The 15,831-nt window shown below is 37.8% G+C and overlaps 1 protein-coding gene across 3 annotated transcripts in view; it reads left to right on the top strand.

Moving 5' to 3' along the window:
• Nucleotides 1-15,831, top strand: part of TBC1D8B (TBC1 domain family member 8B) — a 39,591-nt gene that overhangs the window by 14,271 nt on the left and 9,489 nt on the right. For 2 of the 3 annotated variants that reach the window (XM_080553972.1, XM_080553971.1), the window contains exons 5-13: nucleotides 124-364; nucleotides 1,845-2,052; nucleotides 3,648-3,815; nucleotides 5,165-5,314; nucleotides 8,082-8,232; nucleotides 9,642-9,856; nucleotides 10,314-10,431; nucleotides 11,122-11,407; nucleotides 12,496-12,625. In XM_080553972.1, the coding sequence (XP_080410098.1) occupies nucleotides 124-364; nucleotides 1,845-2,052; nucleotides 3,648-3,815; nucleotides 5,165-5,314; nucleotides 8,082-8,232; nucleotides 9,642-9,856; nucleotides 10,314-10,431; nucleotides 11,122-11,407; nucleotides 12,496-12,625 (1,667 nt within the window). Of the gene's footprint in view, nucleotides 1-123; nucleotides 365-1,844; nucleotides 2,053-3,647; nucleotides 3,816-5,164; nucleotides 5,315-8,081; nucleotides 8,233-9,641; nucleotides 9,857-10,313; nucleotides 10,432-11,121; nucleotides 11,408-12,495; nucleotides 12,642-15,831 lie in introns of all 3 variants that reach the window. The other variant, XM_080553973.1, reaches the window with a different exon arrangement.

Here is a 15,831-nt window from a genome sequence, read left to right as displayed (position 1 = left end):
ATGATTTAACTGTGTTGCTTCTTTGTACTTTATTAGTGTTGTTGACTACCACTTTTCTGTGTTTAATAGAAAGATAGGAGCTAAAGAGAAGTTACTCAGATCTGCCTGTATTTGTATTTTCAGTAAAACTTATTATCTCCTGGGATGAAATATCAAAGCTTGAGAAGACTTCCAATGTTATCCTGACAGAGAGCATTCATGTCTGCTCCCGTGGGGAAGATCACTATTTTTCCATGTTTTTGCACATTAATGAAACATTCCTTCTCATGGAGCAGCTGGCAAACTATGCTGTTAGGAGACTTTTTGACAAAGAGACATTTGAAAATGACCTCGTCCTTCACGACCCCCTGCAGATCACCAAGAGGTAACATAATTGCTTGTAGCCTGTCTGCTCTGGGCCCAGTGCTTTTTAAGACAAATGGGAGGAGAATCCTTGCGTCTAGGAGATAAGTAAATGTCGGCAAAGCTCTTAAACAAGTGTCTTGTTAAAAATTGGGGTCAAAGTAAGGTGAGGCATTGTAACTTATTACTTTGCAGTATCAAAAGTCTATATGAAGGCAGGAACTGATCAAACCTTCAGAACTGGGCTTCTACTATAGGGTTTACAGTAGTTGATGTTTTTAAAAGGCATTTTAGCAGCATCTAGAAATAGACGATGCAGTTCAATTTTTGATTTTTTACAAAGAATCCTGATGAGGAAGGAGAAGGTGGAGAACAAATGATTAAATACACATGTAGATAGTAACTGCATGGCTTTTCTGCTACAGGATATAGGTGATAAAATCAGTGAGATACAGATAGGTATATGGCTTTCCTTGTTTATGGCAGCGTTTTAGGCAATGGAAAAGATGTGTATGTCAATAACCGGATGGTTAGAGTCCTTCCTTCTCAAGGAAGATGTGTGGTTATTTCATGTTGTATGATTTGAGTTCTAGTTTCTGTAGATGCAAATGCTGTCTTCTCCTCAATTCATATTCTCACTCAGATGTTGAAGTGTTGATCTGCTAGTTACTGTGAAAAGCAACCAGGAAAAGCAAGTCTATTGTTATGTAATTTAAATTCACATAAGGGGACTTCGTTGAAAATGTTATCTATATAAATAGAAAATATGATAAAGCATTTTTCTAATAAATTTCAGTCTTAATCTGATTTCCAGTAACTCCATTTTACTTGTTCCTAGTTAAAGCCCCTTGCAACTGCAATGTAAAAGGGAAAGGAAGAAAAAAAGCCAAGTCTTTAATTGTATAGTAAATAAAACCTGTTCTAGGTTGTATTTCCTGGGTAATTGATACCTCAATTTGGTAGCAATGCTGGAGAGAGATGGTGCTCTGTGATCAAAATGTTGATTGTGGCTGCAGTTATCTGTGAAGAATTTTTCCATGGCAGATGTCTACAACATGTGCTACATTTCTAGCTAATTGGCCCTCTGTCAAGCAAAAACTTGTTTTAGGTTTAAATGGATTATTTTGATGGCTTGGGAAACAGAGCAGGATTAGGCTAATAATATGTTGTTGTTTTTTTTCGTTTTCTCTACCATCTTTAGGCCCTGATTCAGCAAAGTTCTTCACTGTGTAAGAGCATGCTTGAATCTATTCCTATTTAGTGAAGCATTTAAGTATTTTGTTAAGTGGGTGTATACAGGTTTGGTCCTACACTCTGTTGCCTCTTTAGGCAAAATGCTGAGCCCTCCAGATGGACACCACAGATTATGGGAGAGCATCATGCTTACATAGCCTTTTCCCAAGGCATTTTAACTTTCTTATTTGTAAGGTCATTTAAATATATTTCTTTTTTTTCCTCTTTTTTCCCTCTGTTTTTTTTTGTTTGTTTTCTTTTTAATCTAGAGGCCTAGAGAGCCGAGCCCACAGTGAGCAGTTTAGTGCATTCTTCAGGCTACCCAAAGAAGAAACTTTGAAGGAAGTTCATGAGTGCTTCTTATGGGTTCCTTTCACTCATTACAACACCCACGGGAAAATGTGCATTTCAGAAAACTACATCTGCTTTGCTAGCCAGGATGGCAGCCTGTGCAGTGTAATCATTCCATTAAGAGAGGTAATGGAAACTACAGTCAGAGCCTGCTTTACCAGACGATTTGCATTTGCGTAGTTTAATGCCAGTTTAGCAGATTTTCGTTAGAATCTGTTTAGTTTATATGATGTCATAATTTCTCCTTACCTTGGATAGTGCATATAATAATACTGGTTATAGAACTGCTTTCATGTTCCAGCATTGTCCCCTGTGTCTTTTTTGCCTTTTCCGTAATTACTCTGATTTCTGTAGAAGGATACAGAATCCAATTTTTTAAATACTTTTTTGTAAAATAAAAGCTCATGCTTAATTCTTGAGATTGAGTTAAGGGGAGATTCTCAAAATAGAAAGTAAAGGATTGAAGAGGGTGGGTCTTGAAGACAATTGTTCTGCCATGTTACTTTCTTAGCTCCGTGGTGCCATTCATCTCTTTGCAGTAGTTGAGCAGTGCCATCTATTCAAACATCTGTAGGAAAATCCATTGACAGTCTTCAGTGAGCAAATATCAATGCCATTACAGCTGGTAGTCTCAACAGACTGAATAAGGACCATATTGTCAAGGGCACAGCATTCAGAGTTCTGTAGAGTACTGTAGCTAGACTGGGATAAAGTCTAGGAGAAAAAACCCCTTCTTCATCCCTGTGCTAACTTCATGTGATCTGGGACATTTCATGTGATTGCCACATTTCAGTCTGTCGGTGTTGGAAGCTTTTCAGCAGCACCTGGACTTGTAATACAATAGCTTAAAAATTAAACAGGCTCTGTAATTGCTCTGTATACTCTGTACATACTGCCAATGTAAAACACCTTACAGTGCAGTGAACTGAGCTGATTTCAGCAGTGCATTTGGTGTTCCCCACCCAGATAAGGGACTTTATTTGATCTTCTGTAAATAGTCTTGGAAACAATAGTGACTTCTATAACCTGTGAAAAAACAGAAGAGACTGTGTTAAAGGAGCTGACTCTAAATGCTCTCATGCAGATTGTCAGGTACTGCGGAGTTGTTTTGTTTCAGCAGTCTTTCATTCTTTGCTTTCAACAATGTAAAAGCATCAGCACTGACAGCCACTCCAGCTATTCACTATTGTCTTGTAAGAACGTGCATTATTAAAGTGTATTAACTGCTCTAATCTGCAACTGTTCCATTGTGGCAATTAAAAGCAGCTCCAACTGTCATGTTATGACAGCTGTCATTGAAAGAGTATTCTCAGTGGAAATTCCTTCTTGTGAAACTTGATTCGTTTGATTACTTGCAAGAGCCATGTTTTGTCTGTTTTTGGATGGTAAGAAAAAAAATAACAGCTCCAGCAGGTAGAAGGAGGAAAGATATTCAGATACATTGCATGCTTACAGCTGAGAAAACCTTTTCAAAGATTTTTTTTTGGTACTGTGTAGAAAAACTATCACAGATCCTATTGCCTTGTATTAAAATAGCTCCAGACCACTGGGCTGTTAAGTAGTAAGTTACTTGCATGACTAATTCTGTTTGTGTGGTGCTACTGTTGTCATACTACTGTTTCATGTACATGTATCTTTTTAATTTTTTTCTTTTTAATTTTTTTTTCTAGAAGCAATTTTTTGAGGTGAGTTACATAATTAATATATCCTTGCCTCTGTAGGTCATAGCGGTGGATAAGGCTGATCCAGCCAACAGAGGAGTCAGCATTAGTACCAAAGGAAAAAGAGCTTTTCGTTTCACTGAGGTTAAAGATTTCGAACAACTTGTCACAAAGCTCCAAATCAAATGCAATGCAACTTCAAATCCACAGCATATCATAAGTACAGAGGTAACTGTTCAGCTAATTCTAATTTCTTATTACCTGCTCCTAGGAATTAGGTTTTCTAGTCTTACAAATAGTTTACATATTGTTGTCAGTGTTTTGCAGTGTAATGCCATACACTTTTAGTCTGACTCTAGACACAAAAGGAGCAACAATATCTGCTTCACCTCTAGATTACAGGTTATGTCTCTTTCTATTTTTTTAAATCATGTTCCCATTTCTTGCCTTCAGACCCTTCACATTAAAGTCTGATATAAAAAAAAAGTCTGATATAAAGAGTGATATAAAATATGTTTAGCTGTGTTTTTGTCAGCTGACTCTTTGAGTCAGAAAGATGATGGAATAGTTGTAAGCATGCTTCTGGATGTGAAGAAAGCTGTGTGTAGTTTCATGCATAAGAAATAAGAAAACAATGACAAAACAGCCCTAGCAAACATTACTCATTGCATTTTCTGTATCTCTTCCATGAAGGTTTTCTCCTGAGAAAAATGTAATCAGCTGGAGTAGTCTATAAAATGAAGGCTGTAAGAAAATAATCAGTGTCTCAGCAAAGTCTCTACATTGAGATTTTGCTTCTTAAGAGTTATTAGGTGCAAGTGGAGTAATAAAAGCAAAATAGTTTGATAGCAGCAGCAATGTTCAGCTAGTAAGGGTACATACAGCACAACCTTGAGACACCTGAGTGGTAAGGTCTGCTTCTCAAGGGCATTCCCCTTCAGATCACCTTCTTTTGGGTAATATCTGCATTGTTTTGGCATAGTGTGATAAGTTGTATAGCTTTGGTTTTAAGGTGTGGAAAAATAAATAACTCAGTCAGTGCCCATTTGAACGAGAATGTGTTGAACAATAATGTTACTGTTGAATGCATTATGTTTTGTATTATTTGGCTTTATTTTCTATCAGGTTTTGAAAAGCAATCCAGGTTCTAATGCTGTTTTTGAAATGCTCTTAGCATTTCTGTATAGTTCTGTATGGCTCCATTTAAATTAATTTTTTTTTTTTTACTTCAGTGATTGATGGTCTGGCCTCCCTGTCTATTATAATTTTCATAATGAGTTTTTGTCCTTTTATAATTAAGTTCTTGGCTGTAGAGATGGATTTTCAAGTGCAGCCTCCTGATAGCCTGGCTGTGCAGAACAGGGACTGCTGGTTTTCATTTATTTTGGAAATTTGTTCATGCATATATGAATTGTGTGCGTCTAAATTTTAATACTGTATCTGGTACTGGTAAATTAATATCATAAGCAAGGGTAGTCTAGAAACAAAAACGGTTTCTGCTATCAGTGCTGTTTCTTGAAGGATTGTTTGGCATTTATAACTACCATTTATTAATTTTTGTTTGTTTATTTATTAAGGTTGCAACTAGTTCTGCCTCTGACAGTCCAAAAGATTTTGATGAGTTATCGTCAAAGACGGGTCAGAGAGATAACAGCAAAACCGTCAGTACAGAAGCCCTAATGACTGTCTACCATCCTCAGGATGCCGAGAATCTAGACTCTAAAATGGTAAGGGATAAAAATGGCCAACAGGCTTTGGAATCTAATTGGAAAGGAGTTAAGTATATTCCAAATGTATTCCAGCAAGGCTTCTGATTTCCTCTGGGGCTTTGCCAATCTTCTTTCATCTGCATGTTCTGTATTTTGAGTCCACAGGGTGCTTCTTCATGGCTCCATTCAATTTTCTGCTCGTCTTGTTTAATAATGATATGCCTTATCTTCATGGAGCTAATTCCTCTTGCTCTTCCAGCCCCTCAGGGAAGAGTTGGCTGTTTGTTTTGTGATAGCTAACATATTTCATATCTTTCTGAATTGTCAAGGTAGAAAGCCACTACAAATGCTTTGGGAACAAGGAGAATGTTATCAGGAAATTGACTTCATTTCTTCATTGCTTCATTCTTTTGCACTTCTTTGTAACAAATCTATGCTCTGGAGTTTATTTTAATTATTATTTTTTCAGTAAGACGTACTCATTCTGATTCTCCAAAATGTGTGCAATAAGACACAATTTTTATTTTAAAATTAGTCTTTCGGCAAAATTGGGTAAATTCAGATATGGAATTTATGATATCAGAAAATAAACACCCCTTTGGCAGGAATGAAAGTAATACAGGTTTTTAAGTTCTGCTTTTTATAGCACAATGAACAAAAGTGGGCAAAATCTACTTTCCCTTTCTGAAGATCACCTTGAATTGCTTTAACAATATTAAATCTTACTGCTGCATGTGTAGAAAATGTAGTGGCAGTGCTCACCCTGTCTCAGCACTGGAGCCTCTCTTGGGATGCAACACCCGATTGTCAGTTGCTTTGCTTCAGGGAAATTGAATTGCTTTTTAGGTACATAATCAATAGTTTATTAGAAGTCTTATACCTCACAAAGGACCTGTTTCACTGCCGCCACTCTTTCTACCTCCCTCTACTCTGCAGGTAAAAGCCTCTTACTTCAGTTATGTTTGAATAGGGAATTTTTGCCAGTTTTCCCTCTGAAGCAGGATTTACGTACGTGGCTGGTCCTACTGAAGTTCAGATACATACACAGTTGTTTTGTATTTTGACAGTAATTGCTATTTTGTAAAAACGTTCTCTCTAGTTGATAAATATCTGATTAAATGTTAAAACGATAGGGGCTTAAGTGTTTTCAGCTATTAGTTCCCCTCCTTAATCCAACTAGACTTCATTCTCCTGCAGTTTTCCCTGATTATTGATTCTCTCCCATTGCTATGTGGAGTTCATGTAAATAAACTGTGGAGAGACTTAGAAACTGTGGCAAAACAATTACACTGTGTCATGCCATCCCTCTGCTTTGCATTGTTTGTACCCACTCTGTTCCAAATCTGTTAACTGATATAATGCAACAAAGCATGATGAATCAGACAAAAGGAGAGTAGCCTGTTTTGCCTGTTGAGTTTCTATGGGATGTTATCTCATCTGTGTCAGTGTTACTACATTTGTATTGCTGTTAGCAAGAACAATTCATAGACACATTGAAGTCACGGTATGTTACTTTATCTGAATAACTAAGCAGGTATCTGTGACAGTATGATTTCATCTTGCGAATAATCATATGCTTAACTACCTTGCACCATCATGGCCAGATGCTTTTCTCATAGCTTGTTTGTTAGAGCTCTCAAATTAGCACGGAGAAATCTGGAACCACACATAAACGTTCTGAACCTTCTCCCTATTTTTCTTGGTTGTCTTTTCTACTGCTTTTTCTCAGTTCTGTCTTTTTTTTTCCTTATTCTATCAATTTACTGTTTACCAAGAAAATTTTATGCTGTTTATGACAAAGCAGGAATAAAAAATGGAGTATAAGGGTACTTTAAAATTGGCCCAAGTTATAAACAAATTTGTATGTGTGTTTGTGTATCATATAAACATATGTATATTTACATGGAAAGAGCTGACAAAGAATCTTGCAAGTACGTCTGTTTTTCTGCCAAAAGAATCATTAAATGTGAATTTGCTTATTTGTTATGCTGATAATCTGTTTTTGGAATGCATCAGGAGAGCTAAGAGGGCAGAATTTGTCTGCACATTTGCACCATATACTGGTTAGCTGTCTGACTGCTTTATCACTGTTCACTGACTCCGTTTAAGTCCATGGTACTTCATGGTCCTTTGATAATTCTGTATTTTTTGTTGATGTGGTGTCAAAGCTGCGAATGGTTCAACCCAAGGTAACAAATAGCACTGCCTACCTGTTGATTAAAAAAAATAAATCAATTTAGCAAGGAGTCCTCAATAGAAGTTAGAAGATGGCAGATATGTCTGAGTTCAGAAAGCAATTTACAGGGATTAAAAACTGCTGTTTGTTTTTGTGTTGTTAATTTCAGAGATACTGCCTCTGCTGAGGAGGTGCCTGTGCTTCAGTTTGTTGCAGAATGGAGGAGGATTTTGCAGATATTTTGCTTGACTTTGCTGTCCTTTGGCACTTAACTGTTGGTTCTTGTCCGATGGGATACTGGATTAGATTTACCTTTTGTCCAGTCTGGTATAGAAATTCTTGTAAGAATTAAGAATGTAAAATACTCTTGTAAGAATACTTTAAAGAATGGTTATTAAGAAATCACATTGTATCCCAAACTGAAACTATGCACAGGTTACGTTTTTGCTGTGATCTGCATCAGCATTCATTGCAGATATTAACACTGATACCAGTGCTGCCACTTACAGTTTACATGAATATAACTAGGAGCAAAATGTAGTTCTGTTCTCTGAAACATGAGAGAATCTTCCAGTATACTTAATAGTCTTCTATTTTTGCTTTTCATAGTTGAAAGAAAAAATGAAAGAACAGTCCTGGAACATCCTCTTTGTCGAACGGGGACATGGTGTCAGTATGTTTCGAACAAAGAAGACTCGAGACTTGGTGGTAAGAGGGATCCCAGAGGCCTTAAGAGGAGAGCTCTGGCTACTCTTCTCAGGTATTGCCTAGCAAGTCTAATTGAGTCATTTTGTAGACTCTGCTATATAGGTGTTCTAGTTACTTACCGACCATAGTCTGCCAAAAAAACCACAATGCAAAAACCAAAAAACTTATTTCCTGTGGCAACTTATCTAAATCTTTCTGAAGAAAAATTTCAAAAGACTTCAAAAGAATAGACAAAGTTATTCTGTTCTGCATTGATTCAAACTAAACCTGTGTCATCATCTACAACAAACTCAACTAAAAATAGTAAGAATGCTGTATTTTTAAAGTTCAAGGGGACAATCAGTTTCAGCAGTATCTCTTTACTTGCTAAAAAGAAAAGCGTGCTTGCGGTTCCATTTTTCAATTGTTTTGGTTTAAGCTTTCGGAGATGATAGTGTTCCCAGGCAAAAAAAATGTTTTCTGGCAGAGAATTTGTCTCTAGTATTGGTAGTTCTTTGTTGTACACTGTTGCTTGGTTCAGAGTGAGAAGTGTACAGGAATTGTGGACTTTAATACACATAAGGGATCTCTTGCCAAAACTCTGAGTATACTTTTGTGGCTTTCTACTGTAGAACGCACCTGGGTCAGAGCACTTAACGTGAGGAAGTGGAGGCCTGGGGAATTAAGGCATTGCTTTAAAAGATGCTTAAAAGGCACCTCTGTGCACTTTTTATTCCCAGTCACTTAAACACTTACAAAGGTGGTAGCCTCTGACTTGATCAGAGTCTTACAGGTAAGCTGAGTTGATTCAGAAAACAAACTGCAGATTCTGGGGAGACCTTACCTGCTACCTGTACTCATGGCGTTCCCCTGGGCAGAGCGTTCTGCTGTTCTAGAAGGTCTGTTTATCATAAGAAATATGTTTTAACCTATTCATTCAGCCTACTGCTGTATGGTAGTTCTTTTTGAGGACATGTGAATGTGGATTTCTTTGCCAGTGTTCTTTGAGTGTTTATGTAGACATTTATGCTTCTGTTACCAGATATCTCTATCTTGGATTGTGTTGACATAAAAGTTATGGAATGAATTAGGTAAATATCAATCCGTTGCCAAGTTTTTTCTAATCCGTTACCAGTTCTACAAAAGGAAAAGTGTTTGCCTGAAAACTTAAGCAAAATTGTAGGTGAAAGGAAGCTTCTTTTTCCCCACAATGAAACAGGAAAAAAACAAGTCAAAATCAACTTTATAATGGGTAGTGACTGGAATATGGAAACAGATTTTCTCCAAGTCTTATTTTATTTTGCTTTTCTGTATTTATTTCAGAGTGATTGCATTAATATCAGTAGAATTACTCTGTTACATTACTGCAATAGCAGCTGGAGATACCTTAGTAGTCATCAAAAATGTTTGTACAAATTGCAGAGAATTATGTACATACTTTATTATTGCCCTCTAATGCTGTGCAATAACATTTATTGGCAGGTGCTGTAAATGATATGGCATCCAACCCTGGTTATTACCCTGAGTTGGTGGAAAAGTCCTTAGGAACATGCACGTTAGCTACTGATGAAATCGAACGAGATTTACGTCGTTCCTTGCCTGAGCATCCCGCTTTTCAAAGCGACACAGGAATTTCTGCACTCAGGAGAGTTCTGACAGCTTATGCCTACAGGAATCCCCAAATTGGATATTGTCAGGTACAGCAGTTTTGAGAATCTTAATATTGGTTGTCTGAACATTAGTTCACCGTATCAGTATTGTGGCACCTCATAAAATCAGTCACAGAAATATGTAAAGGTTTCCTTCTCAGTGGTTTACCTGCGTTGCTTATTTCATCCCACTGCGTGGCATGAGCTTTTATGCTGTACTGGAATTTGTTGTTAAATGTTGCCATGTCCATTGCATTTATGCCTGAATTTCTACTAGACTTTTAAAACTTAAAAGTATTTTTATATAGTTTAAATACTAAGCTCTATATTTGATAACGTAGAGGTACAAATCTTACACTGGATAAGGCTGTAAGTTATCCCAGCGCTCTAAACGCATGCTGTGAAATGTCATCAGAAGTATAAACTTTAACAAATGACAGAACAGTTGCGTTTTTGCTATCTTCCTTCCACATTCCCATGTTCCTTCCCTGTTAAAATGTTACAGGCAATGAACATTTTGACATCAGTACTTCTGCTGTATGCTAAAGAGGAAGAAGCATTCTGGCTGTTGGTTGCCGTGTGTGAAAGGATGCTACCCGATTATTTCAATCGTCGAATCATTGGTAACATCAGTCTATCTTTTGGTCTGTCTAGAACTGAATATAAATGATCATTCTGTGAGAACAAGTGTAAGGAATGAGCTGAAGCCTGAACAGTGCGGAGGAACTGTGGTTCAGTACTGTAAAGTAGAAAATGGAGGTAACAGAACATCCCAAGACCCTCCTTAAGAGAGCATGGATGTGATTTTCAAATATTGTCATTATTCTAGGGATCACTACTCAGGATGTAGTCACTTAGACTATAACACAGTTCTTTTGGAATTGTAAGTGCAGTTCATACTACTTATTGGAATTTACTCAGCTTAAATAAAAGGAATAGAGTTACTTCAGGAGCAGACTTAGTCTTTGATCTGGTACTCAATGCTTGCAGCTCTAAATGCTAGAAGAAAAATTGCACATGAAGTTTCTCTGTCATTGCAGAGAGGGTGTATCAACTGACAGGAGAATAATCGTTGGCAGTAAACATGCACCCACAAAGGTTCTTTACAACATGCAAGCCTCTGGACTCAGGTATAGAGTGCATAGTTTTCAGCACAGGGAATGGAGCCAGTGGTGCCATGCAGCTAGATCTGTGTTTGGTTTTACATCAGAGTTGCATTTGGTTAGGGGCTAGGTTTCTGGCCAGTGCTCTGAGAAAACTCTGCTTCTGTGTATTAAGATTTGGGTGGTGGTTTTGTTATCCTCTCCCTGCAGGTGCCTTGGTAGATCAGGCAGTGTTTGAGGAGCTCATCAGGGTTCATCTGCCTCAGTTGACAGACCACATGACGGACATGACTTTTTTCTCCTCGGTCTCTCTCTCCTGGTTCCTTACCCTTTTTATCAGTGTGCTGCCTATTGAAAGTGCAGTCAATGTGGTGGACTGTTTCTTCTATGATGGAATAAAGGCAATCTTGCAGCTGGGTCTCGCAGTGCTGGAATACAACATGGAGAAGTTGCTGACTTGTAAGGATGATGCAGAAGCAGTGACTGTGCTCAACAGGTATCGGTGTAACTGCTCTTCTTACAGGCAGTGTAGCAGCTGCTGTAATTACAAACAGATATGTCATTTCCTCTGAAAATTCCATCTTCCCTTTACGTTTGTCATACGTTACATGTTTGAATGGGCTAGGAGCTAATGAGGAAAATTAGGAATTAATGGGAATTAATGAGGAAAATGTAATTTTTACTTTAAGATGCCATGCAGCCTGGTATTTATTGTAAAACCTAACTGTGCTCATTAAAATTTCTAGCACTTAATAGCAATAAGAGCACATTCAGCCAGTTTCTAATTTATTAAAATCTTAAATAGGAGTGAAGTTTTAATTTTCACTTGAATCAAACAAGCTGCTGCTTCCACTTGATGCTCAAGCTTTTGATGATTATTGTGAACTCCTTGTGAACTCTGGCTTTCAACACTTTATCCGGCTGCAACACTTCCATTGCATGGTAAATCCAGCCTGCAGCATTCTGGTAGTTGTAAAAAATGATGACGGTAGTTTGCCTCGCCCCAAGAAAAAGGAAGCTGTCACTTCATAGATGTTTTTCTCTGTTTTCTCAGTGTTGGCAAAGGAACTGGATAACCTCTGTAATGGAACTGTTCAGTCTGGTTTTGTAGATATGATGAATAGTGCAGATCAGGCATGTCCTGGTTTATGCATCTGAGGGAATTAAAATTGCCTCAGTTGCAGTTCAGCATAAGCCTCCATTCCTCTCTCCTGGTTATGTGGTACATTGCTGCTAGTTGGATTAGAGAAAGCAGGGGAAAGCCAAGTGAAAGGGAGCTCAGGAAGTCTGAAATCTAGCTTCCCACTCCAGAAAACACTACTGATAGCACTAGGTCATGTCAGCCATGTTACTGCCTAGCTGGGTCTTAAAACTTCAAGGCTAGAGGCTCTGCAACCTTCTTTGGGTAGCCAGTTCCCCTGTTTGTATATCTGTGCTACTGTTACAGCATATTTGTGCTATTCATGCTGATATTCTTTGCTCTTTCCCATTCTCTGCTTACTTTTTCTTCAGTAGATGCTGATGTTATCCTTGTGTTGTGATAATCTGCTTCCTGCTGATATCTCATGTGTTCGCTTCACGCAGGTTTTTTGACAGCGTCACCAACAAAGACAGTCCTTTGCCTCCAGCTGTGCAGCAGGGCACCAGCCTCAGCGATACAAAGAGTGACCACCCAAAAGTGGACATTACTGATTTGATCCGAGAGTCAAACGAAGTATGTGTTCTTGTGGGTAAGGTTTTGCATCCCTTGCAGTGTTTACATTATTGGGTGGGCTACACTGTAGAAACCAGAGTAGAAAACCTCTCTAGATTGGTAGGAATTAGGCTCTGCGTTTTCCTGAGTCTTGCTGAAAACCTTGTAGGTTATGGGATAGGTTTGGTTTTGTATTTATTTATTCTTTTAACTGCCTGGAATGTGTTTGCTAGACTGTCCTGAGTGGAATTCCCTGGTTTCATCATAGGTCACGTATTGCCGTCCACTCTGTCAGCTAAACAACAAAGAGAGCATGGGAGAAACAGCCCTTGCATTTACTGATTTGAGACTGATTACTTTACAATGCAGATGGTGGTAACGTTTGATGTAATGGCCAGTGCAGGAAACTGTGTGCTTGGGTAGTTTATTGTACTGATGAAATGGATGTTTTGAGTTGTGTTGGGTGAGGAAGACAAATTGATCTTTTAGCACTTCCTTTCAATTTGCTACTTTTGATTTCTGCAGTGTTCTAGCTTCCCAGCTCTATAATGGGGAGGAAGTAGCTTCTCATTCTTATTTTGTCCTTAGATTTTCATCAGGCAATTCCTTCCTTGGCATGATTTAGATCAGGGCATTAATCCATTGTAGATAGGTTTCTCCTTAGCCAATGTGAAATGAAAAGCAAACTGAGAGAAAAGATATGTTCATGGTTTGAGATTTTTTTCTATTAGCTGGCTTTTTTTATCTCTGTTCCTTTTTTTTTTCCTGACTCTCATTCATATGTTTCCAGTGAAAGAGCCACAGTGCATCTCTTCAGGAAAAATGTTGTAGCATTCACTCAAAAAAGATTAGCTAGCTATTATTTCTATAATTAAGGAACAGCACCTCTCTCTCTCTCTCTCCTTTTTTTTTTTTAAATGAGAAGAGGGCTTTGCTTTTAGTGGGGTGAACAAAGCCAAGAATGAGAAATTCAAGATCTCTTGGAGTGTCTTTATAGCATTAGGTTAATCATACAAAATGTCACTGTTTCTGCTGTCACTGTTGTTTCACAAGAATGTTACACTGAAGAATCACTTCAAGACTCTTATAAGAAGTAGTACAAACTATTACAGGTCTTTCTTGCCATGGTGAGGTCTCGAAGTATGAGTACTTGCAGAATAAAGAACAGACATGGTAAATAATGAAGTGCTGGATGTTACGTTCTGAAGTGTAAGCTTAAGTTTTCACGGAGAGAGAGTCATTACTGATAGACAAAGAAAGCAAAAGGAACTCGCTTTCTTTTTCCCCTGCTGTTTTAGTCAGGTGGCTGGACCGAAACAGTAATAGTGTCTTGATTTGGTATGGCTTTTGAAAATTGATTTGTGCAGATCTTTGAATGTGAATCTCCCAGTTTCAAGCTGACAGTCCTGCTCCCAGGCCTTTATCCCCATTTTTATCTCATGGCCCCTTTTTGGCTGTAAACTTGGATCTTCAGATGAAACTGAATTTTGTTAATGCTGGTAAGCATCGCAACCCTTTGTTTGAGAATTGCTGATACAAAGTAAGAGTCAATTTCTCACTTCCCTTTTAGACCAGACAGTTCATTTCAACACAGTTCAGTTCTGGTGTAGGGTTTTATTTTCACATTACTGTGGAATTAAAATTGAACAACTTTTGAAATGAGAAGATTGCTGCAATGAAGAGTTGTCCCTCTGCAGACAGGTCTAGTTACTAATCATGAATAAGTGACCAGAGATGTTCTTTGTGGTACTGTTGCTTCACATAGGTATTCAGAAACAGATGAGACCAAATGAAAAGATACGGAGTTGAATCCTAAAATTATGTTCAGCTTTATGCCATTATGACTCAGATACAAACACATGATTTATTCTTTTCTAGTCTAATCAGGTATGAAGAAGTCATGCTTAACTGGTGAATGGAAGTGTGACTTTATCACACTAATCCAGAGTTAAATTATACATCTTGTGTATATTCTTAGTGAGGCTGTTGCACAATGTCAGTGTCCGGATGTCGGACTAGTGAATACATTATGACTCAAAGATGCAATTCCTTTGTTTCCCTTTTGTTTCAGGACAGAAATATGCTGCTAGTGGTCTTCACATACAGAAATACAGTTCTGGAAAAGAACTGCAGGGTTCATCCAGTTCAGCTTCCTCTCCAGGGTACACCCAGATCATCCTTGAAAAATGTCTAATGTTAAAACCCTTTCACAAAAGAGAACCTGCAACAACTTTAGCCCATTGTAGATTTTCTGTACCTTTAACCACAAAATATCCTAGTATCCAGTATAACACATCTTGGGTGCTCATAAAGAGCTATTGAAGAAGATCAACTGCATCTTTCTCTGTAAATCCTGGTTGCTACTAGGTTGTTGTTTTTCATCTCTTACCACTTCAACTCTGGTTTCTTCTTTTTCTAGATTCAACATAAGCAGTTCCTTCAACCTTTCCTCAAAGTGTGTGTGCTCAGATTCTTTTTATGATTATTAAAGTCTTTCATACCTTGTTTAAAGTGCACTGCCAAAAATGGGAGTAAAACACTGGCAAAACTTCTGAAAGTCCTGCCTAGTTTGGTAGTTTATCACTTATTTGTTCTCCAAGTCTGGTCCTAGAACCAGTTGTGCACATGGTTCCTGGTGATCGTGGTTAGGCTGTCTTCCTGGTTCCATGTGTTGCTGAAGAGTTTCAAAAACCTTCCAGAAGTAAAGATGCATCATACCCACTGTTTCAGTTCTACATACTAGGCTGAATTTTCTCATAGGAGAAAAAATTGATTTGTCATGATTTTTGTTAAGAGTAATGGCCAATTTTGACTATCTTATCTGTTTCTATTTAGATTTTAATTGTTTGATAATTTGTTCTAGGATTTCTCTGGGAATTTGCTTCTAGGTTTTGCTTACTTTCCTACCCTTTTTAAAGGTAAATGTATTTATTCTACACCAATCCTCAGACACCTTCCCTTTCCTTTAGACATTGTAGAATTAGCTAGGAATGGTTCAGAAATTACTTCACTCTAGTGAACTTCAAGCCTGACAACATATACGTATTTTTCTTTTATACCCTGCAGTGCTAGTCACCATGTGATGATAAAGTTGGATATGGAGCCAACACACAGTAAAATCCTTTCCTGTGTCTTCCCTTACAGTGAAGTAATCCCTAGTTTCTTCTTTCCTCATCATTCTTTTAAACACCTGCCCTTTTGAAAGTTACACTATTTAGGGAGAATCG

The sequence above is a fragment of the Anser brachyrhynchus genome (genome assembly GCF_964034855.1).
Source record: "Anser brachyrhynchus genome assembly, chromosome: 13".
Taxonomy (NCBI): domain Eukaryota; kingdom Metazoa; phylum Chordata; class Aves; order Anseriformes; family Anatidae; genus Anser; species Anser brachyrhynchus.
This window is presented reverse-complemented; position numbering and strand designations above follow the sequence as displayed.